The sequence below is a fragment of the Heptranchias perlo genome, chromosome 2, assembly GCF_035084215.1.
Source record: "Heptranchias perlo isolate sHepPer1 chromosome 2, sHepPer1.hap1, whole genome shotgun sequence".
NCBI classification, from domain to species: Eukaryota; Metazoa; Chordata; class Chondrichthyes; order Hexanchiformes; family Hexanchidae; genus Heptranchias; species Heptranchias perlo.
This window is the reverse complement of record NC_090326.1, coordinates 131,630,180-131,645,607: the sequence shown is the minus strand read 5'-3', so window position 1 is coordinate 131,645,607 and position 15,428 is coordinate 131,630,180. Positions and strand designations below refer to the sequence as shown.

Genomic DNA, 15,428 nt, shown 5'->3' with positions numbered 1-15,428 from the left:
GAACAAGGTAGTTTAGTATTTTCTTACCCAAAAATAGGATGTGCTGAAAAAATAGTGTGAGTCATTCCGCAATTTTAACAAGGTATTAACCCGTTTAAAATAGATTAGTATCTCCATTAGAATAATGGACAAAGGAATTTCATACAAACTGGTGCCACAGGATACCCGAGAATACACCTTAAAGTGGAGCTGTCATAGGTGATACAGACAAATTTAGTCACAAGTCTGACATATCGAAGTGATCAGTCATTGTCATTCTGGGGCCAAAGTTACTCCAGGAAGATGTCTGTGCCCCTCCTTCCAATGTTAATACTATATTATATGATCTGTCATTTGTGGTTCTATTCACTTTCATAGGATAAACTATTCTGATCGGTATGGTGGGGGAGTAGGAGCTTAGGATAAACCTGCAAGGGTTAATCTTTCCTGATATATATCTTTCCAGATGTTCAGTGCCCAAAACTGAATGCAGTACTCCAGATGGGGTTTAACCAAGGCTCTGTACAACTTCCTCACTTTTGAATTCCAAACCCCTTTAGATAAAGGCCAACTTTCCATTCGCCTTTTTGATTATTTGTTGTACCTCTGCACTAGCTTTTACTGATTTGTGTACATGTGTACCTACATCCTTTTGCTCCTCCACAGCTCCTAGTCTCTCACTATTAAGAAAATATTCAGATTTGCCTTTCTCATATCCAAACCTCACACTTCCCCACATTGATCTCCATCTGCCATAGTTTCGCCACCTAGTTTGTTTAGGTGCCTTTGTAACTTCCTGCTCTCATCCACACAGCTTACTGTGCCTCCTAACTTAGTGTCACCTGCAGACCTGGATAGGCAACTCTCTATTCCTTCATCCAAGTCATTGATACATGCGCTGAAAAGCGCATTTTGGAGAATGACAGATGACTACCTCATTCTTTGTCTGTTTTACTAGTAGTCTAAGGAAGCTTTACTGGCCACCCTCAGAGTGTCAGTATTTTTCCCAACTCAGACTTGGAATAACCAGATTGCAAATCCAAACTTCAATAAAACAATCTCTATAGATTGCCTCAAAAATATGTCACCAGTCTTAAATAACTTAATATTACATCGCAATGGTTATGATCCAAAATATACTAATGTACTATATGAAAACATAAGATATCAAGCAAAATTGTTTCAGTTTCAGATTTTAAATTGGCATTGAGATGAGAAGCAGGGATTTAAAAAAAAAACCTAGTACAGAGCAGTACATTGAATGTGTTCATAATATTAAAATTAGAGCTAGGCCATTTAATAGTTAAATCAGGAAGCACTTTTTTACACAAAGGGTAGTGGAAATTTGGAACTCGCTCCCCAGAAAGGCTGTGGATGCTGAGTCAATTGAAATTTTCAAGACTAAGATAGGTAGATTTTATCTTAGGTAAGGGTATCAAACAAAAGCAGGTAAATGGTGTTGAGGTACACATTAGCCATGACGTATTTGAATGGTGGAACATGCTCGAGGGGCTGAATGGCCTCCTCTTGTTCTAGGTAGTGACAGGCAATGACAATTATTCTATCTGTAGCGAAAGGGGGAAACCTGAGTCAGCTGAGAAACTCCTAAAGATGTCCCAACATAATGATTTCATTCTTTTAATTTAAAATGAGTCATTGCAGCAGTTATCATGTTGCAGGTATCTTTCCCTGTGTCCTGTTCTTTTATTATAAATTTGCAAATACAACATTTATTTAATCCTATGAGTAAACACCAAATAAAGAACCATTTTATCTGTTTTCATCACTGTACTTCAGTTGTGATATTTTAATCCCATCACCGTGCAGTTGTGCCATCTCATTAAGCAGTTAATTAAAGTTTTCTCTCCAGAAATCATAAACAAATACATGTAAAATTTGTTTAATATAAATGTAATTTTATTGCAGATAAGGTACCTTATTTACATGCTGCCACAAACCATAAAAGAGATCTATCAAATATTCCCTGGTGGGTGCCAGAGCTTGTCAGTAGATATAACAAGCACAGAATACAGTGTACAGGATACAGTCTCACTCACTATACAACTCAGTACAGTCCAAATGCTAAAGGTCAGAGGTTTAGCAAGATGTCAGTCCTACCAGTCATTTTGCATGCAGAAACACAGAAGCAAATATATGAGGTTACAGATTTGATCCTTTTAGGTGCTAAATATTGCAAAGCTAAAGATAGTTGAAGTTTATGATTCAACCGATAATGAGTTCTTGTTTAAAGCCATAATACCTTTAAATAAATTTGCACAAATAAGTTGATTAAAAATGTGCAAACCGAGGATTGTCATGTAATACAGCAAATCTTCATATTCAGGGATTAGGGAGTGGGAAAGAATCAGCTAATACAAAGTAAGCTGAAGTTGGTTATATTTTCACTAAGCTAAGTAGGACCACGGATTCCACTATTAACAGTAGCTATGTGCACTAGGAATAATCTTTGGGGGAGAAAACCACAGCAACCTACTGCTTCATATCAAAAAATCTTGAAGAGCTATTAATACCAAACTATAATTCTCAGGGAGTACATAAGACTCTGTAAACACCAGTTAAAACAAAAGATCCACGATATAAATCACACTGAATACAATAGTATTTCAAAAAGGTTATGGCTTGTGGGTGAAATCTAAGCTCACTGTTGTCATGTTGTTGGTTAATAAACAGAGGAAAAGAGGCTCCCATTAGTTAGAATAGGTGCTTCAGGTTGGTGTAACAGTACAGGACCATTGCATAAATTAGAGTGGTTCTGTCACATAAGTGTTTTCTAAATGCTGGAGCATTCATGAATGCATGTACATCTGACTGAATATGTTCTTCTTAGAATGTATGCAGATGAAAGAAAACTGAGGAAATGAAGACTGTCATACAAATTGGAATCTTAACTTGAATCCTGCTTTCACTGTTTCTATGAGTTCTTTTAATAAAGTACGTGTTGTTGATATGGAATTCTTAGTTTCATGATATGAAAACTTTCACTGTTCAGGAGCTAGTTGACCAGATTTATTGTCACACATCTTTTCCTGATATTTGATCGCCAAAATCCCAAGGACAGATTGAGGCCATTTTTGATGTGTCTACATCTATGCCATGTGAAATTTTATTGTCCTTAGTTGCAATTGTGCTTCTTTCTGCTACTTGTAGAGTGGGACTGCTTTCCTCAGCATCCCAAGGACATTCTTCAGCACGTTTGCCTTTTTCCTTTCCTGATTCATTGTTGGTTATATTTTTGCTCTTTCCAGTTGCAGAACCACGGGTTATTTCGACTTCCCTGGGACATCTTTCAGCCACATTCGATTTGTCCACTGGTACTTCTGGCACTTTATCTTTCGTGTCTTTTTCCTTGTACTTGCCCTTCACTTTTACCTTATCTTCTTTTCTTTCTTTTGCTTTCTCTGTGTCCTTCCCTTTTCCTGCAGATACCAAGGTTTTCACAGATATTCCAAACCCTTTCACCGTCGACTTTTTCTGGGAGATGGAGCTTAATAAAGAGGCTGAGGCAGTCGAAGCTGGACTCTTTTCTGATTCTGATGACTCTGGTGGTTCAAAATCCCAAGGACAAACATCTGCTCTATTAATAGAAGCTTGCTGTAGGCTACTGCTTGATGTTAAGGGTTCTGGCTTGGTCCCTTTGTCCTTTCCATTTCCCAAAGCTACTCCTTTCTTCCCTTCCCCTTTCACAATCTGGCTTTTCTCTGATGCCTTGCTTGGCATTTCCTTGAAGTCCCAAGGGCAAATCTCAATAACTTTGGTTACATTATTTGAATCCATATCTTTTGCAATTGAAAGACTTTCAGTAGTCTTCCTATCCTCTGGCAAGGTTGATTGTGGCTCCTCAAAGTCCCAGGGACACACTTCAGATTTCTCAATATTGCCTTGAGTTGCCTGTTTTTGTTTAGTAACATTCTCCACAGACTTGTGTTTGTTGGTGTTCTGTACCTTCACATTTGAATGGGAACTATGAATATTTTGTGATTCCACTGGTGCAATAGATACATGTTTTTGAACTTTTGCTTCTGAAGGAGTAAGTGGCCGGTCTTGTAGCTCCCATGGACAGACTTCAGCTCTGTCAAATGGATCACCCAGCAGAGAGTTTGCTGTATCTGGACTAACCGTAGACTGACTACTAGTATGTTGCTTCATTATTCCAGCTTTTGGAGCTTTTTTTGCCTCCTCAGAAATCGAAGAGTGGCTCAGAGAGTTTTTTGGTTGGGATGCTCCCATTTCATTTTTATCTGTTGAGGAATGACTTTTACTAGTATCTTTACTTCTCTGCTGTCCTTTATAATATTTTGTGTGTTCCTCCATGCTTTGTGTTTTGCCTGTCATTCCCAATGTTTTTTCCTTTGCATTGGCAATGACACTGAGGGATTTCTGCAACATGGATGTTCTTGGATGCAAGGGTTTTTTGTCCGCACTTAAATTATGTGCACTAGCAGACTTACATACTAGAGGAACGGATTCTGTAGAAACGTCGTCTGCATTCTCATTGGTCTTTTTGACTAACTTTTTTCCCATTAGTGAATCTAACAGTCCAGCTTCTGTGCTGGAAAGATCAATCTTGTCTGCCGCAGAGGTGTTGGAATCTTCACCTTGATCTCTCACATGGTCATAGCTACTGAGAGATTTTTGCAGTAGTAATGCTTTATTTTTCAGACAGTCTTCTTTTGTTTTCACACTGGAGCTAGTGGGATCAAATGGATTCCTCCTACCAATACTGATGCTGTTCCTGGCTATAGAGGGGTCTGTATGCTCCTTGTCCTCTTTGCTGCATTGCCTACCCACTGTCTCTGGGATCTCAGTGATGCGCCTCATAATTGACCGTCCTAAACCTTTCTTAGAGCTTCTCTTCTTTTGTAAATGTGGGTTATTAGCCGTCATCTTTTTCCTTTTGTAGATTTCCAGCTGTGCATACAGTTTCTTCAGCTCATCCTGCATATTGAAAACAGTAAAAGCTTATGCCTGAGTACAATTTGCAACAGACACCATATAACATGCAACATATGATCTGCACAAAATTATACATTTGCTTTCAGAAAAATAAGAGTGCCAATTCAGCAATGAAATCAATGATGATCGCAAATTTAAAATAATCCTATTTTGTTGGTCTATATAAATTATACTTATGAATTATTGTAAAATTGACTTAGGCTGCTGTTTGTTTCCTTTACTTCAGCCTTTCTGTAAAGTTTCTTGGAAAAATTCATCATATTTTCATCAATGGTCTCTTAAGAGCACTTCTAATATGAGGTATTGCAGTTACCAATTATGGGATAAGTATCTTTAGAGTAATATTTTTGAAACATTGGAATTCATTAGAAAATATTCCGACATGCTTGGTATGACATTAGCTTTATATTAATTGGATATAAATGTAGATTAGCAACAAGGATATCGTTCTTTTACATTAATTGTTCAGCAACTTGTTCAAATTAGAAGTTTAAAAATGGAAGCAGCACTAAGCTGGGGCCTTGCTGCTTCGACAGGAAGACTCTATCTATCCCTATGGATAGATAGGTCTTGTCACAGATGGTTCAACTCCCTCAGTCCAAAGTGAGGGAGTTTCTGAACATGGACAAGAAACACAACCTTTGCTCACTTTGGTGTATTTCCCAATAAGAGTATCACATGACCTAACACCACTGTCATTAATATTACTGAACCAGCCGATTTCATCCGGTATCTGCAACAAAAACAAACTAGCACGGCTTGGTGTTTACAGGGAGAAAGAAATTAAGAAACCCAATTATCTACTAATTTTTACCCTAATGTCGTCAGGATCTAGGCTGTGCTCACTCCAGGCTGAGGTGATGCTGCTGTTCAAGTATGACCCTGATCTGCCCATGTCTAGTTCATCTTCATAGGCCTCTGTTGCTATGTCATCTCTGGGATTGGTGCCTGCTTGAAGAAACTGGAAGGAAAGAAAACAAAAAGCATCACATTTTGACTTCACCAAGCTGACTCGGATGAAAACAGAAAATAGAGTCTTTCCAATGTTAGTTTTTCCAACCAATTAACTATCTTACGTTTGAATCTTTGCAGGTGATTTAGGTTCTAGGTTTAAACTTTCTAAAACTGATGTAGTTCTGAATCTAAAGTCTTACTCTGATAATTAGATATGGGTGCATAAACCTTCAGGGAGCAAGGATGCATCCTTAGATTGATAAACCAGAAAACATAAATACATACCCACCTTTAAGCTGCAAACATTAGTCTCAGACATCCTTGTAGAATGCCTTTGCACATGGAAACAGATCCATTAGTAGACTGTCAGAAATTGGATGCCTCTTGTCCCCTTTTTTGCTGTGATTTCAAGCACAGTTGGCAGTCTTTCACCCATCCCCAGCAAGAACAGTGGGAAAGTGTCAGTGGATATAGCCCAACATTTTTTTTCCTGTCTGTTGTAAATCCAACCAAAAGTAACCAGCTTTTGATAGTTCCATCCTCCTGTATCAACATTCTTGGCTTCACTATCCCTTCTGATTGCAAATACAACTGCCATATCTCCTCCATTACAAAAGCTGCCTCTTAGAAGTTTGGCGAGGAATTTAACCCAACACCTCCCCCCACCTCCTGCCAGGTGAGAATGGTGTGTGGAAGGGATTAAAATTGGGTGAGTCAACTTACCCGCCTGACGTCGTTCCGTTCCTGCCTGGTGTCATTTTCTCTTTGCCAATTTTCAAGTCGGTTGAAGCTCCTGCTACAGGCAGATGTCATCGGTGCTGTGACACTATTTTAAAGTACGACTCTGGGGGAGGCAAACCTACCAGAGAAACCTGGCAGGAAGCAGCAGAATGGCCAGGAGAGGTCAAGATAAGTTTTACAGTTTAATTTTCGGAAGGATTCCTTGGGAGTCAGGAGGAGCAGGAGTGCTCCTCCGAGCCCTGGAAGGAATCCTTGAGCCTCCAATGCACCTGCCCTCTCTCTTCCTTCCCACACCGTTTGTTTGGGTAACCTCCTTCAGCACTTACCTTATGCCAGGCACCGCTCCCTTACTCCCGGGTGGTGTCCAGATCCCACCCAATTCCTGCTCCGTTCCTTGATGTCATTCCTGCTGGCTTCAGGCAGGAGACAGATGTCAAGTATTAAAACAAGGGCTGGCAGCTAAAATCAGCAGAGCCTCACTCCGTTCTCTCCTTCCGGATGCACCACCTGCTTCGGGCCCCCCACACACCAATCCCACTCCCAGTTAAAATTGACTTTTTGGTTTCCTCTTAAATGTCAAAAGTGTTATTTCCCCTCAGCAACTCTGAAATTTCTGTAAAGTCCAAGACCATCCAGGACTTGAATACCACCCCGATATCTAGAGAGGGTCTTCAAGTACATCTCTTGCAATCTTGAACAGGATATAGCAAAATCCTAGCCTTCTAATAGGTGATTGTTATAAATTTCAGTTGTACTTTAGATATTCTCCCGGGTTCAGCATTACCGGTTTCTCCCATAAACATATCCTACATCCCTTATGGTCAGGAATTTACCTTTACTCCTCAATATCAAGTCATAAGATTACGTGATTTACAGGGTCATAACAATGAAGCCCCTTGTTGTATGAACTGAATGCTACCTTCTCCAATCTTTCAAAAGGTAGACTGATAAACACGTTTGCAAGATAAAGCCAAAAGTAAATGAACAAACTGGTTTAATTTACAATTGTTAAGCGAACAGAGTAATGTTTGTACTCAATCTCGGCATACTTCGACTTAATTCAGCATCACCTTCTGTACCAAAGAAAATAATAAAGACACCACATTGCCCCAGTTAGTGGGCTAAATATCACTTTTCTGGTCAGCCCTCCTTTAGTCTTGACCAGTTCTAACTTAAGACGGACTTGCACCTTGTCCACCTCCCTCAACAGATTTTCTAGAACTCAACTAGATCATGTGTTCCCCTGTTCTTTGTTTCCTAGCTGGACATAAAGCTAAAGGCATCACTTCATTCCCCCTCCTAGCTCTCCCTGTCCAGGGATTGGCCATGAAAGCTGCTCCCTCCCTCTCGATCGTAGCTTCCCCTGAAGCACTCCCTGCTAAGTTCACAGGTCATAAGCCATAATCAACCAATTTCTTGTCCATGCTTCTGTCACAGAGCTTTGCCCACCAGGAGGAGGCACTGGGAAATGCAGACATGTTCCCCATCCATTATGGATGGAAAATCACGGACAGTATGCCTGCAATTTCCCAATATGCATTCCTGATTGGTGAGGCTTCATTATGGGAACACACATTTGGAAAATCATCCCTTAATAGTCTAATTTACTTACAAGTATGAAAATTACACAGAAGCAGAACCATGCAGTGAAAAGCTAGCCATACAATACTTACATATCATATAAAGTGTTTCAAAACAATATGAGTCGCCCATCCTTAGAAGTTCATTCTAATAATTGATGCTACATTACATGGCAAAGACTCTATGGAGCTCCTTTCTGCCACCTCACATGAAACAGGCAGTCAAAACAGGGAACTGAATAATTCAGGGGTGTGTCTTGTTTGTATTTCTGTCTGTTCTTTGAAGACCAGGCAGGCGCATTTGAAGATTAGGATATTAATCATTTCTACCACTCAAGTAGGCAGTGTAGATTGGCCTGGATTTCTCTCCTTCTCATGGGTTCTGGGGTCATTACCTATGCAGTGACAGGCTCCCAGCACTAAGATGGAGTATGCCACTGCTGAACAGTAGAAAATGAAGGAGCTCTTTTAATGGGGGTAGAAGAACCCCGAAGAGATGAAGCTTGGTCGGAGGTCTACAAAAAGGGAAGATTGTTGGGCCAGAGGAGAGGCAGAGGTGTCCACTACGAGGTCTTCTCCCTCCGAAAAGAGGGTTCAGCATCAGTAGATTTACTGGCATTATCCCAGGAATTACCACCATCCCTTTCCTAGCAGTTCCTGGGGCTGGCAGTATCGGTAGTGGAAGAGAGGGAAATCAGGTGGGTTGCTAGACCCTGACTTCTTGCCATCATTTACATGTGATGGGCTGGTCAAGGGGAGGTTAACAGCCTTCCCTGGAAATCTATGGGGATGCGGCGGTGGATTGTCTACTCAATTCTTCTTGATTTTCTGCCGCCAAATGCCCAATTTCAGAGACAAATCCAGCCCATTGAGTCAGTTGCTTAACAGCTGGCCACAACCAAAATGCAGTATAGTGGCACAGGAGCAGGATAGCCTAATGCTGGATCCACATCCCTAAAAATGATGTTAGATGCTTTCCTGCTTCCTGCCCAGTGGGATCTTGGCAGCCCGCCTCTGAAATGCCCGGCTGCATTTCAGTGATAACATGGGCTGTTATGTAAGTGTTATATCATTCAGTTTCGGCTGTGAAGATTATTTTGCTGCTTCAGTACTTGATGGTTGCAGTCGTCTACAATTAAAGAGGGAGACTATGTTCTGTATTGTTCCACCTCCCAGTGCTAAATTTGGCGTGCCATTTGGGAGACCTTTGCCTTACTTTGAGGAAGAAGAATCTGATATATTGATAAAAGATCAGGAGAGATGGGCGACCACTGAAGGAAGGCTCAATCTCAGCCAGGTGAGCGTACAGGTGTTGAAGGAGCTTTAAGACCTTACTGACGATCAGTGCATCTGTCACCTGAGTCTTGGCATGAAATAGTACAGGAACTCTGTGATCTGCTGCAAGACCTGCAGCCACTTTCGTAGGCAGACATTGCTCTGTCAATGGAACTGAAAGAAATGTGACCTTAAATATTTACACAACAGGCTCATTCCAGGATGCAGCTGGAGATGTCAGCAGCATCAGCCAGTCTGATGTGGACCAGTGTATTGAGCAGATCACCAATGCCATTTTTGAAATGATGGAGTAATATATCAGATTCCCTTTGTTCCCTCAGGATCAGCAGATTCGAGCCGTTGGCTTTTTCCATATAGCTGGATTGCCCAAAATGCAGGGGTTAGTGGATGACATTGCGCGTAGCCCCTCACATTCTCAGGAAATTGTAAACAATTTTACAACACCAAGTTATAGTCCAACAAATTTATTTTAAATTCCACAAGCTTTCGGAGGCTTCCCTCCTTCCTCAGGTGAACGGTATGGAAATGTTTCCATACGGTTCACCTGAGGAAGGAGGGAAGCCTCCGAAAGCGTGTGGAATTTAAAATAAATTTGTTGGACTATAACTTGGTGTTGTAAAATTGTTTACAATTGTCAACCCCAGTCCATCACCGGCATCTCCACATCATTCTCAGGAAAGATGTACCCCTTGCATGAACTGAAAGGAAAGTATGGGTTATGCCTGAAATGTTAACATTCTTCCCTTCTTTACAGATGTTACCTGACTTTCTGTGTGTTTCAAGAATTTTCTGTTTTTCTTCCAGATTTCCAGTATTTTGTTTTTGATGAACTGAAAGGGGATTCTGTTTGCTCAGTGTTCAAATTGAATGTGATAATAGGCATTGCATCATGGGGGGAGGGGAAATGTGAAACAACCAGGGTGCATACACAATTCATTCAGTCTGAGGCAGGTGACACTTCTGGGTGTTTTTGAAGATATTAATGCTTTCAAAGGCTGTCAGGATCAGGGTACCCCGTTATACCATAGTCGATTACCCCCCTGCACCATCCAAAAACTCTCTGGGAATGCCACTAAAGCAAATCCCATTCAACAAACAAGTAAATCATAGAACACATAATTGGGATCCCAAAACATTCCAGTACAGCTACAACACTGGCATCTACCCGACAATGTGGAAAATTGCCCAGGTATGTCCTGTCCACAAAACGCAGGACAAATCCAATACGACCAATTACCGCCCCATCAGTCTACTGTCAATTATCAGTAAAGTGATGGAAGGTGTCGTCGACAGTGCTATCAAGCGACACTTACTCACCGATAACCTGCACACCGATGCTCAGTTTGGGTTCCGCCAGGACCACTCGGCTCCAGACTTCATTACAGCCTTGGTCCAAACATGGACAAAAGAGCTGAATTCCAGAGGTGAGGTGAGAGTGACTGCCCTTGACATCAAGGCAGCATTTGACCGATTGTGGCACCAAGGAGCCCTAGCAAAATTGAAGTTAATGGGAATCAGGGGGAAAACTCTCCAGTGGCTGGAGTCATACCAAGCACAAAGGAAGATGGTAGTGGTTGTTGGAGGCCAATCATCTCAGCCCCAGGACATTGCTGCAGGAGTTCCTCAGGGCAGTGTCCTAGGCCCAACCATCTTCAACTGCTTCATCAATGACCTTCCCTCCATCATAAGGTCAGAAATGGGGATGTTCGCTGATGATTGCACAGTGTTCAGTTCCATTCGCAACCCCTCAAATAATGAAGCAGTCTGAGCCCGCACGCAGCAAGACCTGGAAAACATCCAGGCTTGGCCTGATAAGTGGCAAGTAACATTCGCACCAGATAAGTGCCAGGCAATGACCATCTCCAACAAGAGAGAGTCTAACCACCTCCCCTTGACATTCAACAGCATTACCATCACCGGATCCCCCACCATCAACATCCTGGGGGTCACCATTGACCAGAAACTTAATTGCACCAGCCATATAAATACTGTGGCTACAAGAGCAGGTCAGAGGCTGGGTATTCTGTGGCGAGTGACTCACCTCCTGACTCCCCAAAGCCTTTCCAGCATCTACAAGGCACAAGTCAGGAGTGTGATGGAATACTCTCCACTTGCCTGGATGAGTGCAGCTCCAACAACAATCAAGAAGCTTAACACCATCCAGGACAAAGCAGCCCGGTTGATTGGCACCCCATCCACCACCTTAAACATAATCTCCCTTCACCACCAGCGCACAGTGGCAGCAGTGTGTACCATCCACAGGATGCACTGCAGCAACTCGCCAAGGCTTCTTCGACAGCACCTTCCAAACCCGTGACCTCTACCACCTAGAAGGACAAGAGCAGCAGGTACATGGGAACAACACCACCTGCACATTCCCCTCCAAGTCACACACCATCCCGACTTGGAAATATATCGCCGTTCCTTCATTGTCGCTGGGTCAAAATCCTGGAATTCCCTTCCTAACAGCACTGTGGGAGAACCTTCACCAGACGGACTGCAGCAGTTCAATAAGGTGGCTCACCACCACCTTCTCAAGGGCAATTAGGGATGGGCAATAAACGTTGGCCTCGCCAGCGATGCCCACATCCCCTGAACGAATAAAAAAAAGAAAGGCTTCTGCAGGCTGCCATCTTCATGAAGAACTAGGTGATGGTTCTCTGAAGTTCTATGCATTCTATCCCTCACCATCTCTATTTTTTAGCACAGATCCACAATTACTTCAGGCTTCAGTCATCTTTCTCTTCCTCAAAGACCAGTCTTCTCTCCAGAACAAGCATGCCCACCTCCGCGTTCATGCTCCCAACCACCAAGGCACCTCAACTACATGATCCACATCTCTTTCTTACCAGTCCTCCTTCTCACATGGTGGCTGGCACTATACACACGCTCTCATTTGCTTCATTGCTGTTTTTGTACCTTACAGAAGAAAGCAGCTCACAACTGCAGGTATGTCTTTGCAATGCGAGTTGGCGAAGTCTCAGTCAAAGACCTCACCTCTTCAAGTAGCGGGCCATAGAAAATTCAGGGATATTACAGACAGGAGTTGGCTGGAGATGGAAAAGCAGGAGGTTGAATCCATACCAGGGTTTGTGTCCTCGGGTTCCTTCCTACATACTGCAATCTAACAACCTAACAGAAGGAACACCATAGAAGCTTTCCATAAACAGCTGCACCATGCAATATTCTTGCCAATGCCAGTTCAGGACGACCATCATCTAACTTCCTTCATGTATCACTTTCCTTTTTATGTGTTTCCAGGATCTTCTTTGACTTTTCTGTCCCTATGGGGACTTGCCTGCACACAGCCCCTTGGCAAGTAGTAGCAGCGCACCAAGCATCCCATTACTGTATCGAGCATATCTGCTCACCAGCACAAGGACATCCACCCAAGTAGCTTTAGATATTCAGCACATTTCTTGTCTCCAATGTGCACTTCTTATTTGTTATATTTACTTTCTGTGTCACGAATGTGTCATGCCTGGGTCCCACAATTTTGGCATGCCTCTTGTAACATCTGGGGTAACACCTGGGTATTACTCTGTACACTTACCATCACATTCACCTTTCAGTCCTGTCAATGCTAGGTGGTGCTGCTGCTCCTTCGAGCTTCACCTTCCTGATCTGTTTCTCTAAGTGGCATTGCAGGTAAAGTGTTATTTAGGTTTTAGTAGAATTTTATTCCCTGGGCCAAATAAATATAGGTAAGAATTTTAAATTGAACCCATCCACCCCATTCTCCCTCCTCCTCAGGCTCTGGGTCTCCTGAGGTAAATGATAGGGAAAGACAGAAGTAGCATTAGGGAGATCGATGGAGCGGTAGAGGAAGGGGCCAGGAGAGTGATGGAAAAGAAGGGGATGGGAGGGAGGGAGAATGGGGAGAGCAGCAGCTGAGGAGAGGGGAAAGTGCAAGGCACGGATCATCAGGAGAGGGGGAGAGCAAGGAATGAGGGACTGAGGAAAGGGTGAGAGCAAGTGTTAGGAAGGCTGTGCAAAGCAGGCGATGGGGTGTGGATGGTGGATGTGGGCAATGGATTATGGGGACAGGATGCATGCTAAGGGAGGTGTGAGGGAATGGGGGTTGGTGCAGAAATGGCATGTCAGGGAGGATAGGATAGAAGAGTTGAGGTATGGATGAAGGAGACGATATAAGACATGAGGAGATTGTGCAAAGATGAAGTAGTCATGAATGTGATGGAAATGGGTAATAGATGGTTGTAATGGGGAGGGTGGAGTGGAGAAGAGAAGGGATAGGAGAGGAAACAAGATGGATGGAGGGGGGGATGTGAAGGGAGCTGCCGACAGGTCACATTCAACCCCAAAAAATGAAAACTGTCCTCTCGACAGCTTCCTTCCCCACCCAACCTCGGAGAAATCCCGAAAAAACGGAGTGGCACGCCATTTACACCATTTCTCCGCGGTTTCTGCCGACCTCCCACTGACATTACAGCAGGAGCTCAGAACCCCTGCAGAAATGTTACCCCATAGTAAAAAATTCTGAGGACCAAAGAAAGCTGTGAGAAGATATTGATAAAATGGTGGAATGGACAAAATAACTGGCAGCCAGAATTCAATGTCAGTAAATGTGAGGTAGTACATTTTGATAAAATAAATAAAAGTAATGATTATACTTTGAATGGGGGAAAGCTGGGTGATGTGGGAAAAAAGGCAGACTTGGGGGGGCTTCAGGTTCACAAGACATTAAAAGCAGTATCTCAGGTTAATAGGACCATTAAAAAAAGGCTAAAGGAATACTGGGTTTTATGGCAAGAGTTATAGAATATAAAAGTCAAGTTGTAATGGCGAATCTATATAAAACCTTAGTAAGACGACAGTCACATATAGGAAGGATGTTGAAGCAATAGAGAGGGTACAGTGCAGATTCATTGGGATGCTGCCTGGTGTGAGGAAATACAAATATGAAGAAAGACTTGACAAACTTTGGGGCTGTTTTCATTAGATCAGAGGAGATTGAGGGCTGATTTGATAGAGGTGTTTAAGATTATGAAGGGATGGGACAGAGTCGATAGAAAAGGACTGCTTTTAGCCATCAAGGGGTCTAGAATGAGGGGACATAGATATAAACAGTAAAGAGGCTTGTGAGGCTGTGGAGTGCACTACTGGAGTTAGTGTTTGAAGCAGAGACCATGTCAACATTTAAGAATAGGTTTGATAGGTGATTGAAGGAAAGGAAAATAAGAGGATATGGGAATAGAGAGGGCGCATGGAATTAGGACTACTGCTTGTGTGGAGGTTAAACACCAACATGAACTGGTTGGACAAAATGGCCTGTTTCCGTGTTGTAATTTGTATGTAACTCAACAGTACAGGAGATCCTGTTATAAATTAAATAGGAAGTCTACAGGCACATATCATAGAACATGTTTTAATTTGTAATATTCTTCAGTCAATCTAAAGAAATATTATCTGAGTATATTTTGATTTTGCTGCGGAATGAGACCGAGGTGCTTCAATGGTTCAACCCTCCCATACCACAGATGAAGGTCAGAAATGTAACAAACTGGGCCAGCCTTTCCTGGCTGCCCGCTGGCTTGTGATTCAACACCCATGTGTAAAGGTTGGAAGTGATCGGCCTAATGGCCTGTGACAGAACAAAGGTTCTGGTATGAGTGAGTAAGCATAGTGTTTTCAGCTTAAATCTTTCAGCGTGGCAATCAACAGATCAAAAGATTCTCAATACTGATCAGGCTGGCTGTTCAGGCTCCTCAATCATAGTGCTATCCAAATGTAAACATAAATTGATGGATGACTAATACATGTGATAGATTTTTTTGTGTCCAAGGAGTTAGGTGCATTTTCACCTCTGTTTAAAAATTAAACACAGGCCCTGAAGCTTCTAAGGCTGCAATCCTGGCAGTTACTCTGGAATCTTCAGCTGTTCAG

General features: G+C 42.4%; 1 protein-coding gene across 1 annotated transcript in view; it reads right to left on the bottom strand.

Moving 5' to 3' along the window:
* Positions 1-3,012: 3,012 nt before the first annotated feature.
* The window catches only part of gpr158a (G protein-coupled receptor 158a), a 529,385-nt gene continuing 516,969 nt past the window's right edge, over positions 3,013-15,428 (bottom strand). Inside the window, exons 10-11 of the mRNA XM_067999059.1 lie at positions 5,768-5,914; positions 3,013-4,935 (exon numbers count right to left, since the gene is read on the bottom strand). Of these exons, the coding sequence (XP_067855160.1) occupies positions 3,013-4,935; positions 5,768-5,914 (2,070 nt within the window). The remainder of the gene's footprint in view (positions 4,936-5,767; positions 5,915-15,428) is intronic.